Raw genomic sequence first — 15,025 nt, 5'->3', positions numbered from 1 at the left:
GCAATCTTGAATGCATCTGAGCTTGATGAAACCATATTGGTTTTTATGAATAAGAGTTGGAAGGACTAGTTGCAACCTGTTGGCCAAAATCTTAGTGATAATCTTGATAGAATTATTTAAAAGAGAGATAGGTCTATAATCTGAAACTATTTCAGCATCATCCTTCTTGGGTATTCAAGTGATAAGAGATCCATTGATACTCTGTAAACAAATATTCTCATCATAAAAAGCTTGACAAAGAATGTAAAAGTCATCACAGATTATTGGCCAACACTTCTTTTTATGAAATCGGTGTTAAAACCATCTGGCCCCGGGGCTTTGTCAGAAGGCAGCAACTTAACAACTTGATCAATTTCAGTCTTTTCAAAAGGCTCAACTAGTTGAGTTGAGAAAAAACCATCTGAGGTGAGAAGTATTGGTTAAGATCAAACAAGATACTGTTGAACTCACTCTTACCCAACCGATCCTTGAAGGAATTCCAAATCATAGAGGCTTTATCTTCATGTCTGGAGAAAGTACGAATTGCCGTCGAGCAAATAATTCAGCTTATTACATCAGCTATGTGCTTCTTCTCCGGTTTGTTTTCAACAGGCGATGGACCAATTTGACATGTGCTTCCGTGCCTCGGCACGTGCCAACGAATAAATTGTCCGGCCGGTAACATGTTTGTTCGGATTCTCACGTAGCTCTGCCTCTCATAGCCTGCTGGACAATACTTGCAGCAAGTGGGAAGGGAACATATACGCAAGTCGACCCATCAATCAGAATTGAACAAGTCTCTTTGATTTCCGTGGTCCAGTAGTCGCAAATGAATCGGCACATCGCGCGCCATCTTCCAGCTCAGCGTATTGAACAAAACCTTTCAATCGCGCGAGATGAGGCATCCGAGGGTGAAGTAATGTTCTCACACGTGGTTGGAACATGGTGCATCTTGTTCAACCATGTTCATCACAATATCTTCTGCCTTTTGCACATCCGAGCGAGTAGACATGTGCCAACCACGATATGGACATCGCCAGAATAAAACAAGCAGGAGCCAACAACAGAGTCCCTTTCAAAGTTAATTTCGTTCATGAAGGAGAGACAGACAAGCAAGCAAGCTAGCTAGTGGCAATCGTTGCGATTAACAATGCATTAACCAGCTGACATTCTGACACGACGCGACATACAAATCCGGTAGACAATGAAGGAGAGACAGACAAGCAAGCAAGCTAGCTAGCTAGTGGCAATCGTTGCGATTAACAATGCATTAACTAGTTTGACGAGGTAATATAATAATCAATGCAGAAATGCATCTGGCGGCTGTTGAGATTCCTCCCGCAGGTGGAGTTGTCAAGCAGCGACGACGACGGCACTGGCGGCATGGGCTTCCTCCATCCGCGCGGCGATGGCCTTGACGCCGCCGTCGAGGTAGCCGAGGAGCCCGTCCCGGGTCCACCCCTGCACGGGCTCGCACTCGAACGCCCAGACCAGCCTGCACCCCGGCTCCTTTGCCTCCTCCTCCTGGTCACCGACGACGATGCTCATAGTGGCGACGTAGCTGCCGAGCCCCATGCTGCTGCCGACGACGGCGTACGCGAGCCGGCGGGCGTCGTGGTCGATCTCCAGCAACTTCTCCCGCGCCCAGATGCCGACCTCCCCGGTGGTGGTGCCCGGCGCGAGCGAGGCCACGTAGCGGACGCACCCGGGCCGGCCGTCCTCCCCCTCCGCGAGCTCGCACACGTCGATGCTCGGGAGGTACCGGTGCAGCGCGCAGAAGCTGGCGATGTGCGGCCACGCCGCGGAGGCTGGCGTCGACGGCAGAGTGGCCTCCACCGTGCCTTGCCACCGCTCCTGTGCCGCCGCCGGCTCCTTCTCCATCAATCTTTCGCGCGCCTCAGCTAGCTCCTGCGCTCGCTTGTTGTGCGATAATGCTAGCTAGCGTCGATGAGGAGTAAGTATATGGTGGTGCGGGCGTGGTGGGTGGTCTTCTGTTGGGAGTTGGAGAAGCAGTGGTAATCTGTTGGGGATGAGACAGGGGGGACGTGTCGCATGTGTGTGACTTGGGCTTGCAGTTTGGACGGTTTCTCCGTGGTCGGTGTAGATTTAGTACTCCTACTGCGCACTAGGTCTGGCTCTGAGGTCTGTGCCCGGCCCCTGTCATTTACGAGTATTCTTCTTCTTCTTCTTCTTCTTTTTTTGGCAATATGGTACTACCATGTCACTCCACACGCAACAAAGAAGCTTCTGAGATATTTCACTACCCCAGCCATATTTTCTCCCGTCGATCCAGACATTTCCCCTCGGCCCCGCCTTCTCCGTCAGTAGCACTGAAGCATCCCTGTCGTGGCAAGAAAACCGTCCGGAGAGGTGTCTCCCGTCGGTGGGCCACCGTCACGGAGATGCTGTAGTGCTTTTCGCACGCAACGACTGCACTCGCGCGCGCTTTCCTGATGCCTTTCGCGCCCAGAAATTGGATGAGCGCGCTTCCCCGGATCCCCCTGGCCCACCAACAGAGAGAGCGGATGGAGGAAATTATTTGCCCACCCCGCCAAACTCCCTGGCAGCTTTGACTGCCGTGGCCTTATCTTCTACTTTTCCCCTCCCCCAAATTCTCTCTCCTCACGCACAACCACAGAAGCCGCCGCTGCCCCCATCCAGCGCCGCTGCCCCCCCAACGCCGCACAGGCCGCCGCCGCTGCACAACCTCCTATGGCCCAGCCTCCTGCACCGGGCGCCGCCTAGCCACCACGCCATTGCTGCCCGCCGCACCTGCCTCCGGCAGCGGCGGCACCCTAGAGACTGACGCGGGCGAGCACCCGAAAACCAGCAGCGCCGCCCGCTGCCCCAATCCACGATGCCATTGGCCCCAGCCAGCACCGCGACCAAGCCTCAGGCAGCAGCTCCGTCCGACGGCCCAAGGTGCTCTCGACTTGGATTTCGATTTCTTTCCCCAGCGATTTTGCCTTATTTAGATCGAAAATCAAATTTGTATCTTGTTTGTTGATTGATTCATCTGATTTGGTTTTGCCTCCCATTTGGACTGCTCGCTTCGGGGCTTGTTTGTACTTGCAGCAGCCGACGTCTAGCAGCAGCAACCTGGACACCAACTCTGGCACCCCCATCTGGAAGAACTCTCCTGTTAGTGTCGAACAGCAAGGTCCGACCACGCCTTGTCTCTCCTCTCCTTCTTGGTTTCCTTTCTCCCTACACGAATCATTATCTACCATATATGTTCTTCATTTGTGCTAGCCTTGCTGTGGTGAATTAGCTGCTCTTTGGTTGCTAGCTATTGTGATCTATATTTTGCGCAAAATTAGATATAACACAAATTTCAGTGACTAACTTTTCTTTTGGTGCTCTAATTTTGCACTGTGATTCACTAGTTATGGTGTACTAGCTGGATAGAAATTTGTTATTATGCCTTTTAGTGTTGTATTACTAGTTGTATATGAATTTTTATTTTGTTTGACTGAAGCAATTTGTGTTATTTCTAAATTGATAACAGGTTCCTCACTGTGATCTGGTTGCCTGTTGCTGCTTTATTTGGTTCTGTCTGCTGTCTGTGAGCTGGCCTCGAAGTCTTGGACAACTACTATGACTCTGCTAGCAGTTGGTGAGCTCCTATCTTCTGGCTCAAGTTGGCAAATAAGATATGGCAGATCGTGGGTGGATGTATAGTGGTTGGAAGCGTGGTAGTATATCAAATGAATGGGTTGATAAAACAAAAGAGTTTTTGGATCATGCCTTCTCAATCCCTGAATTAGTTGAGTCTGATACAGTTAGGTGCCCTTGTTCCATGTGCCGGAATTATTTCAGGCATAAAAGGCCTAGGATAGAGCTACATTTGTGCCACAATGGGTTCATGAAAAATTACCAAACTTGGACAGCACATGGTGAGAGGCTGGGAAATCACAATCTTGAGATTAGTTTTGGAGTAGAAAATGTGGGATTTGGTGAGACAGATCGGATGGATTCTATGCTAGTTGATTTAGCTGGTGAGCACCCACCATTAATTGATGAAACACCAACTGCTTTTGCCCAAGCCTTCTATAGAATGGTTGTTAGTGCTGATCAGCAAGTACATGAGCAAACCTTGCACTCTAGTCTCTCTGTTGTTGCTCGTCTATTGGCCATTAAATCACAGTACAATCTTTCAGCGGCATGTTATGATGATTTTATGGAACTCCTCCATGAACTCCTCCCTCCTAATTGTAAGATTCCTAAGGACTTCTACCGTTCTAAAAAATTGCTAGAGGGCCTTGGTATGCCATACCATAAGATTGATGTTTGTTATAAAAATTGCATGCTGTACTACAAACATAACAAGGATAAGGATAAGTGTGACATATGCAGAACCTCCCGCTATAAGGATGGATCAAATAAGGTTCCCCGTAAAGTATTGCGCTACCTGCCCATTATAGAGAGGTTACAAAGATTATATCTACATGAGGGCACAGCAAAACTCATGCGTTCACACAAAGAAACTCCTCTAGCAAATTCTAGTAAAATGTTGCATCAATGTCATGGAGAGGCATGGAAGCAATTTGATGCCGATTACCCAAACTTTAAAGATGATGCTAGGAATGTAAGACTTGGTTTTGCAACTGATGGATTTACACCATATAAATTGAATGCAACCTCTTACTCTTGTTGGCCAGTATTTTGGGTTCCCTATAATCTTCCGCCTGGTGTTTGTATGAAGCCTGAGTATATATTCCTTGCTATGGTCATCCCTGGACCAGAACACCCTAGAAAAAACCTAAGTGTCTTGCTTCAACCTTTGGTAGATGAATTGTTACAACTGTGGGTTGGGGTAGAGACATGGGATGCTTCCGTGAAGCAAAAATTTACAATGAGAGCAGCATATTTATGGTCTATACATGATTTCCCTGCATATGGCATGTTTGCTGGATGGAGCACCCATGGGATTTTTGCATGTCCAGAATGTTTATGTGAGAGTATTGCATATCGTTTAAAGAAAGGCCTTAAGGCTACATGGTTTGACTGGCATAGGCGGTTTCTTCCTATAGATCATCCCTTTCGAAACGAAGCAAATGCATTTCGCAAGGGCAAGGTAGTTCAAGAAGGACCCCCTAGGAAATTAACTGGAGAGGAGGTTAAGGCTCAGTTGTACAGACAGGTTGATAACCCAGAAAAATATGGCAAAGAACACAATTGGACATATATAAGTGGCTTTTGGCAGCTTCCTTACTTCAGTAAATTACTTCTTCGTCACAACATAGATGTGATGCATAATGAAAAAAATGTGGCTGAAGCCATTTAGAACACATGTTTTGATATTTCAGATAAGACTAAAGATAATGTGAAAGCTAGACAAGACCTGGAACTGCTTTGCAACCGCCCTTCTCTTCATTTATACCTAAAGAATGGCAAGTGGCAGAGACCAAGGGCTTCATACTGCATAGATAAGAATGACAAACCCAAAATTCTAAATTGGTTCCGAGAGCTTAAGTTTCCAGATGGGTATGCAGCTAATATTAGGCGTGGGGTTAACCTACTACAAAAGAAGATTTTTGGTTTGAAAAGTCATGACTTGCATATCTTTATTGAGCACTTACTTCCAGTTGCATTCCGAGGGTTTCTACCTGATAATATTTGGACCTGTTTGGCTGAGCTAAGTTATTTTTATAGACAGTTGTGTGCTAAACAAATCGGCAGAGAGTCAATATTGGCACTGCAAGAGAACATAGCTGTCATTATCTGCAAATTAGAAAAGATATTCCCCCATGCTTCTTTAATCCAATGCAACATCTAGTAATTCATCTTTCTAATGAGGCATTATTAGGAGGCCCTGTCCAGTATCGATGGATGTATCCTTTTGAGAGGTGAACCCAAAACTACTATTCTTCATCTATTTAATATATGGTACTTACTAGATCTACTAAATGGAATTTAACATATAGGTATATTATGCGCATTAAAAATAAAGTCCGGAATAAGGCTCGAGTTGAGGGATCCATTGTTGAGGCTTACCTCTTAGAAGAGGCCGCAAACTTCCTTTCGCTGTATTTTAGATCTAAAGTACATTCTATACGAAATAGAACACACAGATATGATGATGGTGGCTCAACTTCTGTTAGAGGCTGTGGCATTGAATTGTTTGAACATATTGGTAGATGCTTCATCTCACAAGGCTTCTGTGACCTCACAACACAACAATACAAGGCAGCAGCCCTATACATATTAACTAACATCCTAGAGATAGATGATTTCTTCAAGTACGCCTTCTTTTTATTTGGTTCAAAGTTATTTTCTGATTTATACTTGCACTATAACATCCCAGAGTTGTGTTGGGAGGATAGCATCTAATTGTAAGTTAGCACTTTTAACTTGTGCTGTCCCTTTTAGGTCCCTAACTTGAAGGATGACTAGGAGGCACTAATTATTATAAAGCTTTGTATTCATGAACAACTTGAATGATGTTATAAGATTATTGAATGTAATATTTATTACTTAAGCGTGGATGAATGGTTACATCAGTTGCTGTAATATTATTTTTTAGTGGCCGATTAGTTGCTGTGAACAGTAGAATAATAATGGCTAAATAATCAGTGATTTTGCCAGCCAAATGACTGGAAATATTTTCCCTGATGGTTGGACACTGACGGGAAAGTTTATTTCATGGCTGACAGTTGGCGAACCGACGGGAAAGTTATTTCATCCCTGACGGTGCTACACTGACAGGGAAAGTTTGAAATTTCGCTAACAGTTCTCTGACCGACGGGAAAAGCTAAAAGTATCCCCGACGTTTCTCGGCTGTCAGGGGAAATCTTCCCTGACGGCAGATTGAAAACCGACGTTGTATATCTTTCCTGACAGTTTATGCCGTCAGTGAATAGTCAGTGACAGTTTTCCGTCAGGGAAACTCAACTTTTCGTGACGTTTTTCCGCTGACGGCTTATCCCTGACGGTAACCGTCACAGATGACCTTTCCTGACGGTTTTCGGTCCGTCAGGAAAAAACTGAGCTGGGGTAGTGTTTTCACAATACCGGCAAGGCGGCAACCGGGACAGAGAATGGGAGCCAGAGATGGAGGCCATGTAACGTCCCGCATGTTTACTATGATGTGGGCCTAGCCCATTGGATCAGTTGGGCTGGACCGAATCCATGACACGGGAGGTTTCAGGTCCTGTAGCAGCACGGAAACATTGTAGCACTAGAGTTTAGTTTTGTACCGGAAGTTGGAGGACAACTGAGCCCGCGTAAAAGCCTGAAGCTGAAAGGCTGTTAACTTTAGATCGATTTTTTTTTTTTTTTTTTTGCATCTTCCCGGGTCGGGGCGTTACATGCCACCACACCATCATCTGACCACACGTAACAACGAAGCTTCTGAGATATTCTCCACTAGGTACTGTACGGTATGTGAGATATTTTCTGTCTCGCGTAGGGCTTCCATCAACGCTTTCTTCCTGGACGGTATGTGAGATGAAAAGAGAAAACATCATCGTGGTCTGAAATGTGCGGGGCCTCGATGCTCATGCACGTCGCAAGGTGGTTTGCTTGGAAGAGACTAATTAAGATAAGCGTTTGGTTTTGGGTAAATGTAACACGACTTGATTACAGATGTTAATACATGCCATTGTTTCTTGTTTGTTTCAGCCCACGTGTAATCGAGTCACAACGTTACCCAATTCCATTTCCGCGGTCGTTCGCGTGATTCGAACGCAGTGAACACTTTCCATATGCGTGACCGACAACGTTAGGCACTAATCACATGGTGGGCCCTGCTAGGCAAGTGGACGGAGCATCTGACATCTTCTCTCAAAGTCCTCTCTATTTACTATTGTAAGTCTAATTTATCGACATTTCATCCGTGAGTGGTTTTCTGACTTTTCTTCTTGTGTCATTTTATTCCTTTCTTTCTTTTCTCATTTCTTTGTTTTCTTTTTCTTTTCTTCTTTTTTATTTTTTCTTTGCTTTTTCATATGTTTTCATATTAATCTAACCATTTTCTTATCTTTAGAATAAGAAGTGATCACAAGTTGTCTCGTAAAAATTTATGCACATAAGTTATGTGTATAATTTTGCAACTTTCTAAAAGAGGAAAGTTATGAAAGATTTTTTTCCTAAAAAAGGAAAGTCAAAATAGTTATGATGAGAAGTTATTGTGATAGGTTGTTCCATAAAAAGTTATGCATAAAAGTTGTTAGTATAACTATGTGACTTTTCAAAATTAGAGAATTACGGAAATATTTAGAAAAGCTCAAAAAAAAAGTTATGATAAGAAGCTGTAGTGATAAGTTGTTACCTAAACAGTTATGAATACAACCACCTGAGCTCGGTGCTGCGCTGGTTGGTCAAGGTCATCTCCCGAGACAGGACCCACCTGAACTTCCACGTGTCATTCCCGTGAGCCCGCTGTCCCCTCTGATTCCAACTCCTCGCGTTTATCTGGGCATACAAGTGTTCATAAAATCTGTCGACGACCATGCGAATTTTGTTTTCAATTTGCAAGAACCACTCAAATTCGATGATGGGGTTCTTCTCCTTGTTACTGAGGCTGTTAGGCCAAGATTACCGCTACTTCTTTGGCTGGAAAGTTCTCTTAATGAGCAGGGGTTGTAGGTTCTTGAGTTCTTCCTCCTCTGCGTTTGGTTCACTTTGGGGAACAGTTCTTCATCAGATTAGATTAATCCCCGCGCTCAGAGGTTCAGCTTTGTTCGTTATTCACCTACCAGAGTTAGTTGTCTGATTGTCTTGGTATCCTGATGAAACACTAGTGTTCTGCTCCATTGCAACAGCCAGGAGCGGCCTGTTGGTACGCCGTGCCTGAACTGGTGCTTTGGCAGAGAATCCAGTACCGGCCGGCAAACAACGAGGGCAACTTCAACCGGCTACATGTGCTTCAGAAAATGATATGCTTTGTTTGGCTATAAGTTTGGACTAATATGAAACAGCTACAGATGAGCAGAGGTAGGTTGGTTGAATGGATTTCATGATCTTTTAACCGAATGTCTTGACCATTGACTAGTTGGTTAGTTGCTACCTCCTCTTTTTGGGTTTTTGCATTGGGTCCTTATTCACTTACTTTAGCCATTTAGTTTCAAACATGTATGTTGTTTTGTGTTTTCTACATGTGCTTCATAAAATCATATGCTTTGTTTGGCTTTAAATTTGGACTAATATGAAACAAGCTACAGATGAGCAGAGGTAGATTGATTGAATGAATTTTCCATGATCTTTAACAGAATGTCTTGACCATTGACTATCCATTTCAGAAAACTCAGTTGTGACACTGAGATTCACATTCCAGAAACTTCAATTTTTTTTCACTTGTCTACCAATAAGTTGATCTTGTGAGGGCAGATTTTCATCATAAAACGAAAACCAAACCGAACCGAACCGAAAAGTCGGTTTATTTTGTTTTTTGCTTCGACTTCAGTTCTTGTATTCTAGAGTTCCGATTCTCGGCTTCAGTTATGGTTTTCTACTCAAACCGAAGCGAAAAACCGTTAAAACCGAACAGACGAAGACATCAGGGCTCCACTCTCCAAGCGCGACCCCACGGAGAGCAAAGAACAGAGCCCACCACGTCCATCCCTAATCTCATCTACTCCCTCTGTGCCAAAATAGAAGTCGTTATGGGATGCGTGTAGGTCAAACTTTCTCAACTTTGTCTAGGTTTGTAGAAAATGCGTGCAACATTTATATCTCCAAATAAGTTTATTATGAAAGTATATTCAATGATCTACCTAATGACATTAATTATGTGTACTATAGATGTTAATATTTTTTATATATATTTAGTAAGTTAAAAGTGTTTGAAGTGAGAATGACATTTTTGAGACGGAGAGAGCACATGCATTCAGTCATTTCCGTCCCATTCCTGTCTCTGCCTTTCATCCACACTCACACACTAAACCCTAACCCCGCAAGCGACGGGGCCATGTGGCTGACCAGCGCGCAGCGGATCTCGGAGCATGGAATGGCCTGGTGTGGAGGCACGAGCTGGGAGCAGCCTGGCGTGGCGGTGCAAACAAGCTAGGGTGCAGGGAGGCCACGTGCGGTGCGACGCGAGCAAGGAGCCTCCGGCAAGGAGCAGGAGGCCGCTGCTGGTTGGTCGCTACTCCGCAGTCTGCATGCCGGCTGCTGCTGGTGCCTCTCCACATTGCTTCGATTCGATCTCGTCTTTTTTTTTTGAGACACAATTCGATCTTGTTGCTGATTGGGATTGGGATTAGGATTGAGATGAGGATGTGGATTAGATGGCCCAGCTATACATATTAATATATTATTAGTGCTGCTGTCTGGTGATGAACGTCCGTATGGCTCTCTTGGATGCGTTGCTGTTTGTGTGCGCGTGTGGATCCACTTATACTTGGCCATGCAGCACGAGGCACGACGGCACGGCACGAAGCCCGTTTTTTTAGCCCGACACGAGCACGGCACGGCCCGATGACATGCGGGCCCGGGCTGGCCCGGCCCGAGAGAGCTGGCCGTGCCTGGGCCGCTGCTCAGGCCCGTGGGCCAGCACGGCACGGCCCGGCCTGAGACAGCCGGCCCGGCAGCGGCCCGGCCACCCCCCTCCTGGCCAGCTGGCCTTGGCCTCCTCCCCTCCCGCTCCCGGCCTCTCCGCGGCCCAGCTCGCTGCTTGGCCCAGCGTCCATCCCCGCCTCCCCCCGCTCCTCATATATAAGCCGCACGCCGCGGCCGCCTCTCACACCCTGAACCCTAGCTCATTTCTCATCTCTCTCGCCTCGCTGGCTCGCTCTCGTCTCTCTCGCCTCGCCTCGCTCTCGGCTCTTGCACTCGCAGTCTCGCCTCCATCCTCCCCGACTCCGGTGAGGTGACCTCGACGCCTCCCCCCCTCCTCATATATAAGCGCACGCCGCGGCCGCGGCGGCTCTCACACCCCGAACCCTTGCTCATTTCATGGCCTCGCCTCGCTCTCGGCTCTCACGGTCTCCGTCATCCCCGACTCCGGTGAGGTGACCTCGACGGTCCGCCTGTCGCCGGCGAGCAGCTCCCTACTTCTCCTACCTGATCCCCTCCCTGTTCCCTCTCCGCCTCTCCCTTCTCCCTCTCTCTATCTCCCCTCTAGATCTCGTTGATTATGTGAGTTGGTTGTCTCTGTTTGTCCCTCCTCCACCGTCCGTCGTCGTTGCTGACTGAGTGTCGTCTTCTCTCTCGTCGTCTTCTCCGGCACCGGGCTCCGGCTGCGCAGGTGAAACCCTAACCCTAACCCTAACCCTAACCCTAACCATGTTCTAATAAAGTCTTTTTCTATTGTTTCGTCTTCTCTTTCAATGTATGCTTCTGATGTCTTCTTCCATTGTTTCGCAGGTCGGTAGCCGATGCATCGTCTTCTAGCTGCGGCTTAGAGCGTGCAAGGCGGCCACCCGCACCGTCGAGGAACGGGGCTGGAGAGGCGGCCATGGCCGACGAGGATGGCCTCCTGCCGATTGGCCTGGCCCCAGAGGGCGAGAACGACGACGACACTCGAGCCGACGCTGCTGCGTTGTTCGGTATCGATCTTGGGGACGGCTCTGCTGCTCCGATCGATGTGGACGCGGACGGTGGCGAAGGGGCGACGGCGACTGCGAACTCCAACGGCTCTGCTCCTTCAGTTGCTGGAACAGGTAACACTAGTAAGCGCAAATCGCCTGTGTGGGCTGATTTTGAGGAGATCTATGAGGTTATTAATGGTTCTAGAATTTGCACCAAGGCTGTTTGTAAGATGTGCAAATCTACCTTGTCTGCTAGATCTGCTGCTGGCACTGGTCACTTAAAAAGGCACCAAAAATCATGTAGGATTAAAACTAATCAATGTGCTAGGGTTCAATCTAGGCTTTCATACAATCCTGATGGTTCTGTTTATAATTGGGATTATAAACCTGAAGTTGCTAGATCTGAATTATGTCGTTTGATTGCTAAGCTTGATCTGCCTTTAGGAATTGGTGAGACTGATGCTTGGGAAGAATACATTGTTAGAGCTCATAATCCTAGGTTTGTTAAGGTCTCTAGACAGACCACCACTAGAGATCTTGGCAAACTTTTTAATGAACGACGTAATATAATTAAGAATTGTGTGTTGTCTGGTGCTTCTTCTGTTGGTCTGACATCAGACATTTGGTCTGGTAATGCAAAGGAAGACTATATCAGTGTTGTTGCTCACTATGTGTCTGCTGACTGGGAGTTGCAGAAAAAGGTAATTGGTCTCCGCTTGATTGAGGTAAAACATACTGGTGAGAATATTGCAGAAAAAGTTGCTTGTGTGATTGAAGAATTTGGTTTGCTTGACAAAGTGTTCTCTGTTACTCTTGACAATGCTTCTTCCAATGCTAAGGCTATGGAAACATTGACACCTATGTTTGCTGGTTATCTGGGTTCTGAACCTGCACCTACACCTTTAGATCCTAATAAGGTTAAGTATCATCTTGTGCATCAACGTTGTGCTTGCCATATTATTAATCTGATAGTAAAATCTGGCTTAAAAAGGTTCAAACCTTACACTGAGGATTTCAGAACTGCTATTAACTTTTTGAATTCATCTAATCAAAGGATTGCTTTGTTCAAGAACTTTTGCATTGCTAAGGGTGTTAGACCTAGAAAATTTGGTTTGGATATGGATGTTAGATGGAATGCTACATATCTTATGCTTAAACACCTGCTTCCATATAAGGATGTTTTTTCTGTCTTCATTAATTCCAACTATGGCTCAACGTTGTTAACTGCAAGTCACTGGTATATTGCTGATAAAATACTTGAATTCCTAGAAGTTTTTTATGACTCCACAGTCACTCTTTTTGGTGTTTACTATCCAACTAGTCCACTTATTCTACACCATCTGCTAGATATTATAACTCATTTGCATGAAAGTTCAAATGATCAGAATCTGTTTTCTATTGTCTATCCTATGAAGCTTAAATACCTAAAATACTGGAAGGACATACCTCTACTGTATTCATTTGCATTCATTCTTGATCCTAGAGGTAAATTGAGAGGTTTATTTAATGTTCTTACCATAATGCAACAAAAAACTGGTTTTGACTACAGTTCTTATTATGGTATTGTGAAAATTGAAATTTTCAAGTTGTTTAACAAGTATGAAGAAAAGTTTGGTGCAGCTAGGTCTCAAAGGAGGGCTGCACATCCTGCAAACATCACAGGTAAGAGGAAGCAGGCATGGGGAAGAATTTTTGGAGGCCCTGGAGCATCTGGTGTTGTTGGACCTTCCCCTGCCTCTGCTCCCAGTCCTTCTTTATCTACTTCTGCTGCTGCTTGTGAGCTATCTGCTTATCTGGACAGTGACAATGTCACTGCATATGAGGATGACTTTGATCTACTTCTCTGGTGGCGTGACCATAAGCTAACATATCCAGTGCTTTCTATCATAGCTAGAGACATTATGTCAGTTTCAGTTTCAACAGTGTCTTCATAATCTTGTTTCAGCTTGACAGGAAGAATACTTGAGGAGCGGCGCCGTCGACTATTGCCTGAACATGTGGAGATGCTTGCTTGCATAAAAGATTGGGAGTTGGGTGAAAGAAGACTGCAGCATGATGTTGACAACCAAGAACTGGTAGACTCCTTCGAGCATCTCTATCTTGATGAAGATGCATCTACTTCTGGTTCTGGGGCTCCTTCTGCTAGCACATCTGCATCTGTGGCTTCTGGTGGTTCTTGAGTTGAGAGTTGAGATTGAGACAGTGAGACTTGTTTTTGATATGTATCTGTGATGTCTGATGTATCATGTAAACCTTTGAACATGTTTAAGACTTATAAGAGCTGTGCTGCACTCTTTTTCCCTTTCTGGGGTTTCTCACAAGGGTGAGTTTTACCCAGAAAGGTTTTTAATGAGGCAGCATTGCACACAGCTCAGTTATCCTTTTAATTTCCTCTTGTTCAGTTGTTCTCTGTGTCTGTCAGTCTGTGTATGGTTTTGGTTTTTGTTTGAAGCTCTTCTGGGAAAAAAATACTTCAAATTTGAATACTTCTTGTTGAGATGAAATTTTTGATGTGTTTTGAACCATACGGGCCTCGGGCTGGCACGGCCTGGTGATTTGGCCGTGCCTAGCAGGCCGGCACGGCACGGATTTAGGCCCACAGGCCGTGTTCTGGGCTGCTGGCCAGGCACGAGGCCTGCAGCGGCACGGCACGGGAGGCACGGCGTGCCGTGCCGGCCCGACATCCTCCGGGCCGTGCCTGGCCCGTGCCCGTGCCGTGCCGAGCCGGGCCGGCCCGATGGCCAAGTATAGATCCACTCCACTTCCTTGTTTTGTCCTGCTTTGCTGATTTTCTTGCAACTTCGGTCGGTGCGGTTTAAACCTAATAACCGATGTGAAAAACTGAAACTGAATTCATCAGTTTCCAGTTTTGAAATAAATCGGACGGTTATTGATTGTTGAAAACCGAAGTTTTACGAAACCAAACTGAATTTGTAGTTTAAACCGATTGCCCAGTCTAACTCATGCCTAACTGTATCACTGATTTTACATGTTCCCTTGAAATTCAGCGGCTTTGGAGTTGCCGCAGCCAAATGTTGATGAAACTGTCAGCCCTCTGTTGTCGGACAGTGAACAGGCTGCGGAAGAGGAGCTGTCTTTATGTTTACCAGGCCGGGCCAACAACGTCAGGCAAAGGAAGCCCAACCCACGCGTGTTCGAGGATGACAGGGTCGAGTGCCTGCGACTGCGTGCACCTGAGGGGCAGTGGGCCAGTGGCCCGTGTATTCAGGAAGGAATACGAGAGCAAGGCTTGACGACGGCAAGTGGATGAGGATTGGCTGAACTCCTTGCTGAACTTGGTTTCAGTGGTGAGCTCAAAATCATGGTTCTCGTTTGGGTGCAAAGCTCTGTGCGCAGCTTCGTCATCTAAATCTCTTACATATACTTTCAGCAAATGAAAGGAACGTGATCTTGAGAGAGGTGACGTCCACGGTACACAGCGCATATGTGTGCAGAACAAGGCAGCACACGGATGCTAGGCAGTAGTACGTTGGATTGAGTGTCATTTGCAAACTGATAACCATTCACATGTGTATACTATGTGAACTAACAACCATTCTAGGCCTTGTTTGGAT

General features: G+C 46.1%; 2 protein-coding genes across 9 annotated transcripts; one reads left to right on the top strand and one right to left on the bottom strand.

Moving 5' to 3' along the window:
• Nucleotides 1–1,105: 1,105 nt before the first annotated feature.
• Nucleotides 1,106–2,060, bottom strand: LOC136517179 (lachrymatory-factor synthase-like). Its single transcript, XM_066510710.1, has one exon. It carries the CDS (start codon nucleotides 1,858–1,860, stop codon nucleotides 1,333–1,335), a length of 528 nt encoding a protein of 175 aa, XP_066366807.1. The 5' UTR covers nucleotides 1,861–2,060; the 3' UTR covers nucleotides 1,106–1,332.
• A 278-nt stretch (nucleotides 2,061–2,338) lies between these two features.
• LOC136517178 (zinc finger BED domain-containing protein RICESLEEPER 1-like) lies at nucleotides 2,339–13,858 on the top strand. Of its 8 annotated transcripts, XM_066510708.1 has the most exons (6): nucleotides 2,339–2,901; nucleotides 3,055–3,139; nucleotides 3,488–3,595; nucleotides 7,603–7,788; nucleotides 11,287–11,582; nucleotides 12,069–13,858. In XM_066510708.1, exons 4-6 carry the CDS (start codon nucleotides 7,718–7,720, stop codon nucleotides 13,382–13,384), a joined length of 1,683 nt encoding a protein of 560 aa, XP_066366805.1. In that variant the 5' UTR covers nucleotides 2,339–2,901; nucleotides 3,055–3,139; nucleotides 3,488–3,595; nucleotides 7,603–7,717; the 3' UTR covers nucleotides 13,385–13,858. The 8 variants fall into 8 exon arrangements, with proteins under 8 accessions (XP_066366805.1, XP_066366800.1, XP_066366799.1 ...); XM_066510703.1 differs by having other exon boundaries at nucleotides 3,058–3,139; nucleotides 11,287–13,858; XM_066510702.1 differs by having other exon boundaries at nucleotides 11,287–13,858.
• Nucleotides 13,859–15,025: the final 1,167 nt, after the last annotated feature.

The sequence above is a fragment of the Miscanthus floridulus genome, chromosome 17 (genome assembly GCF_019320115.1).
Source record: "Miscanthus floridulus cultivar M001 chromosome 17, ASM1932011v1, whole genome shotgun sequence".
NCBI classification, from domain to species: Eukaryota; Viridiplantae; Streptophyta; class Magnoliopsida; order Poales; family Poaceae; genus Miscanthus; species Miscanthus floridulus.
Note: the sequence above shows the minus strand (reverse complement) of the source record. Positions and strands in the feature narration are given on the sequence as shown.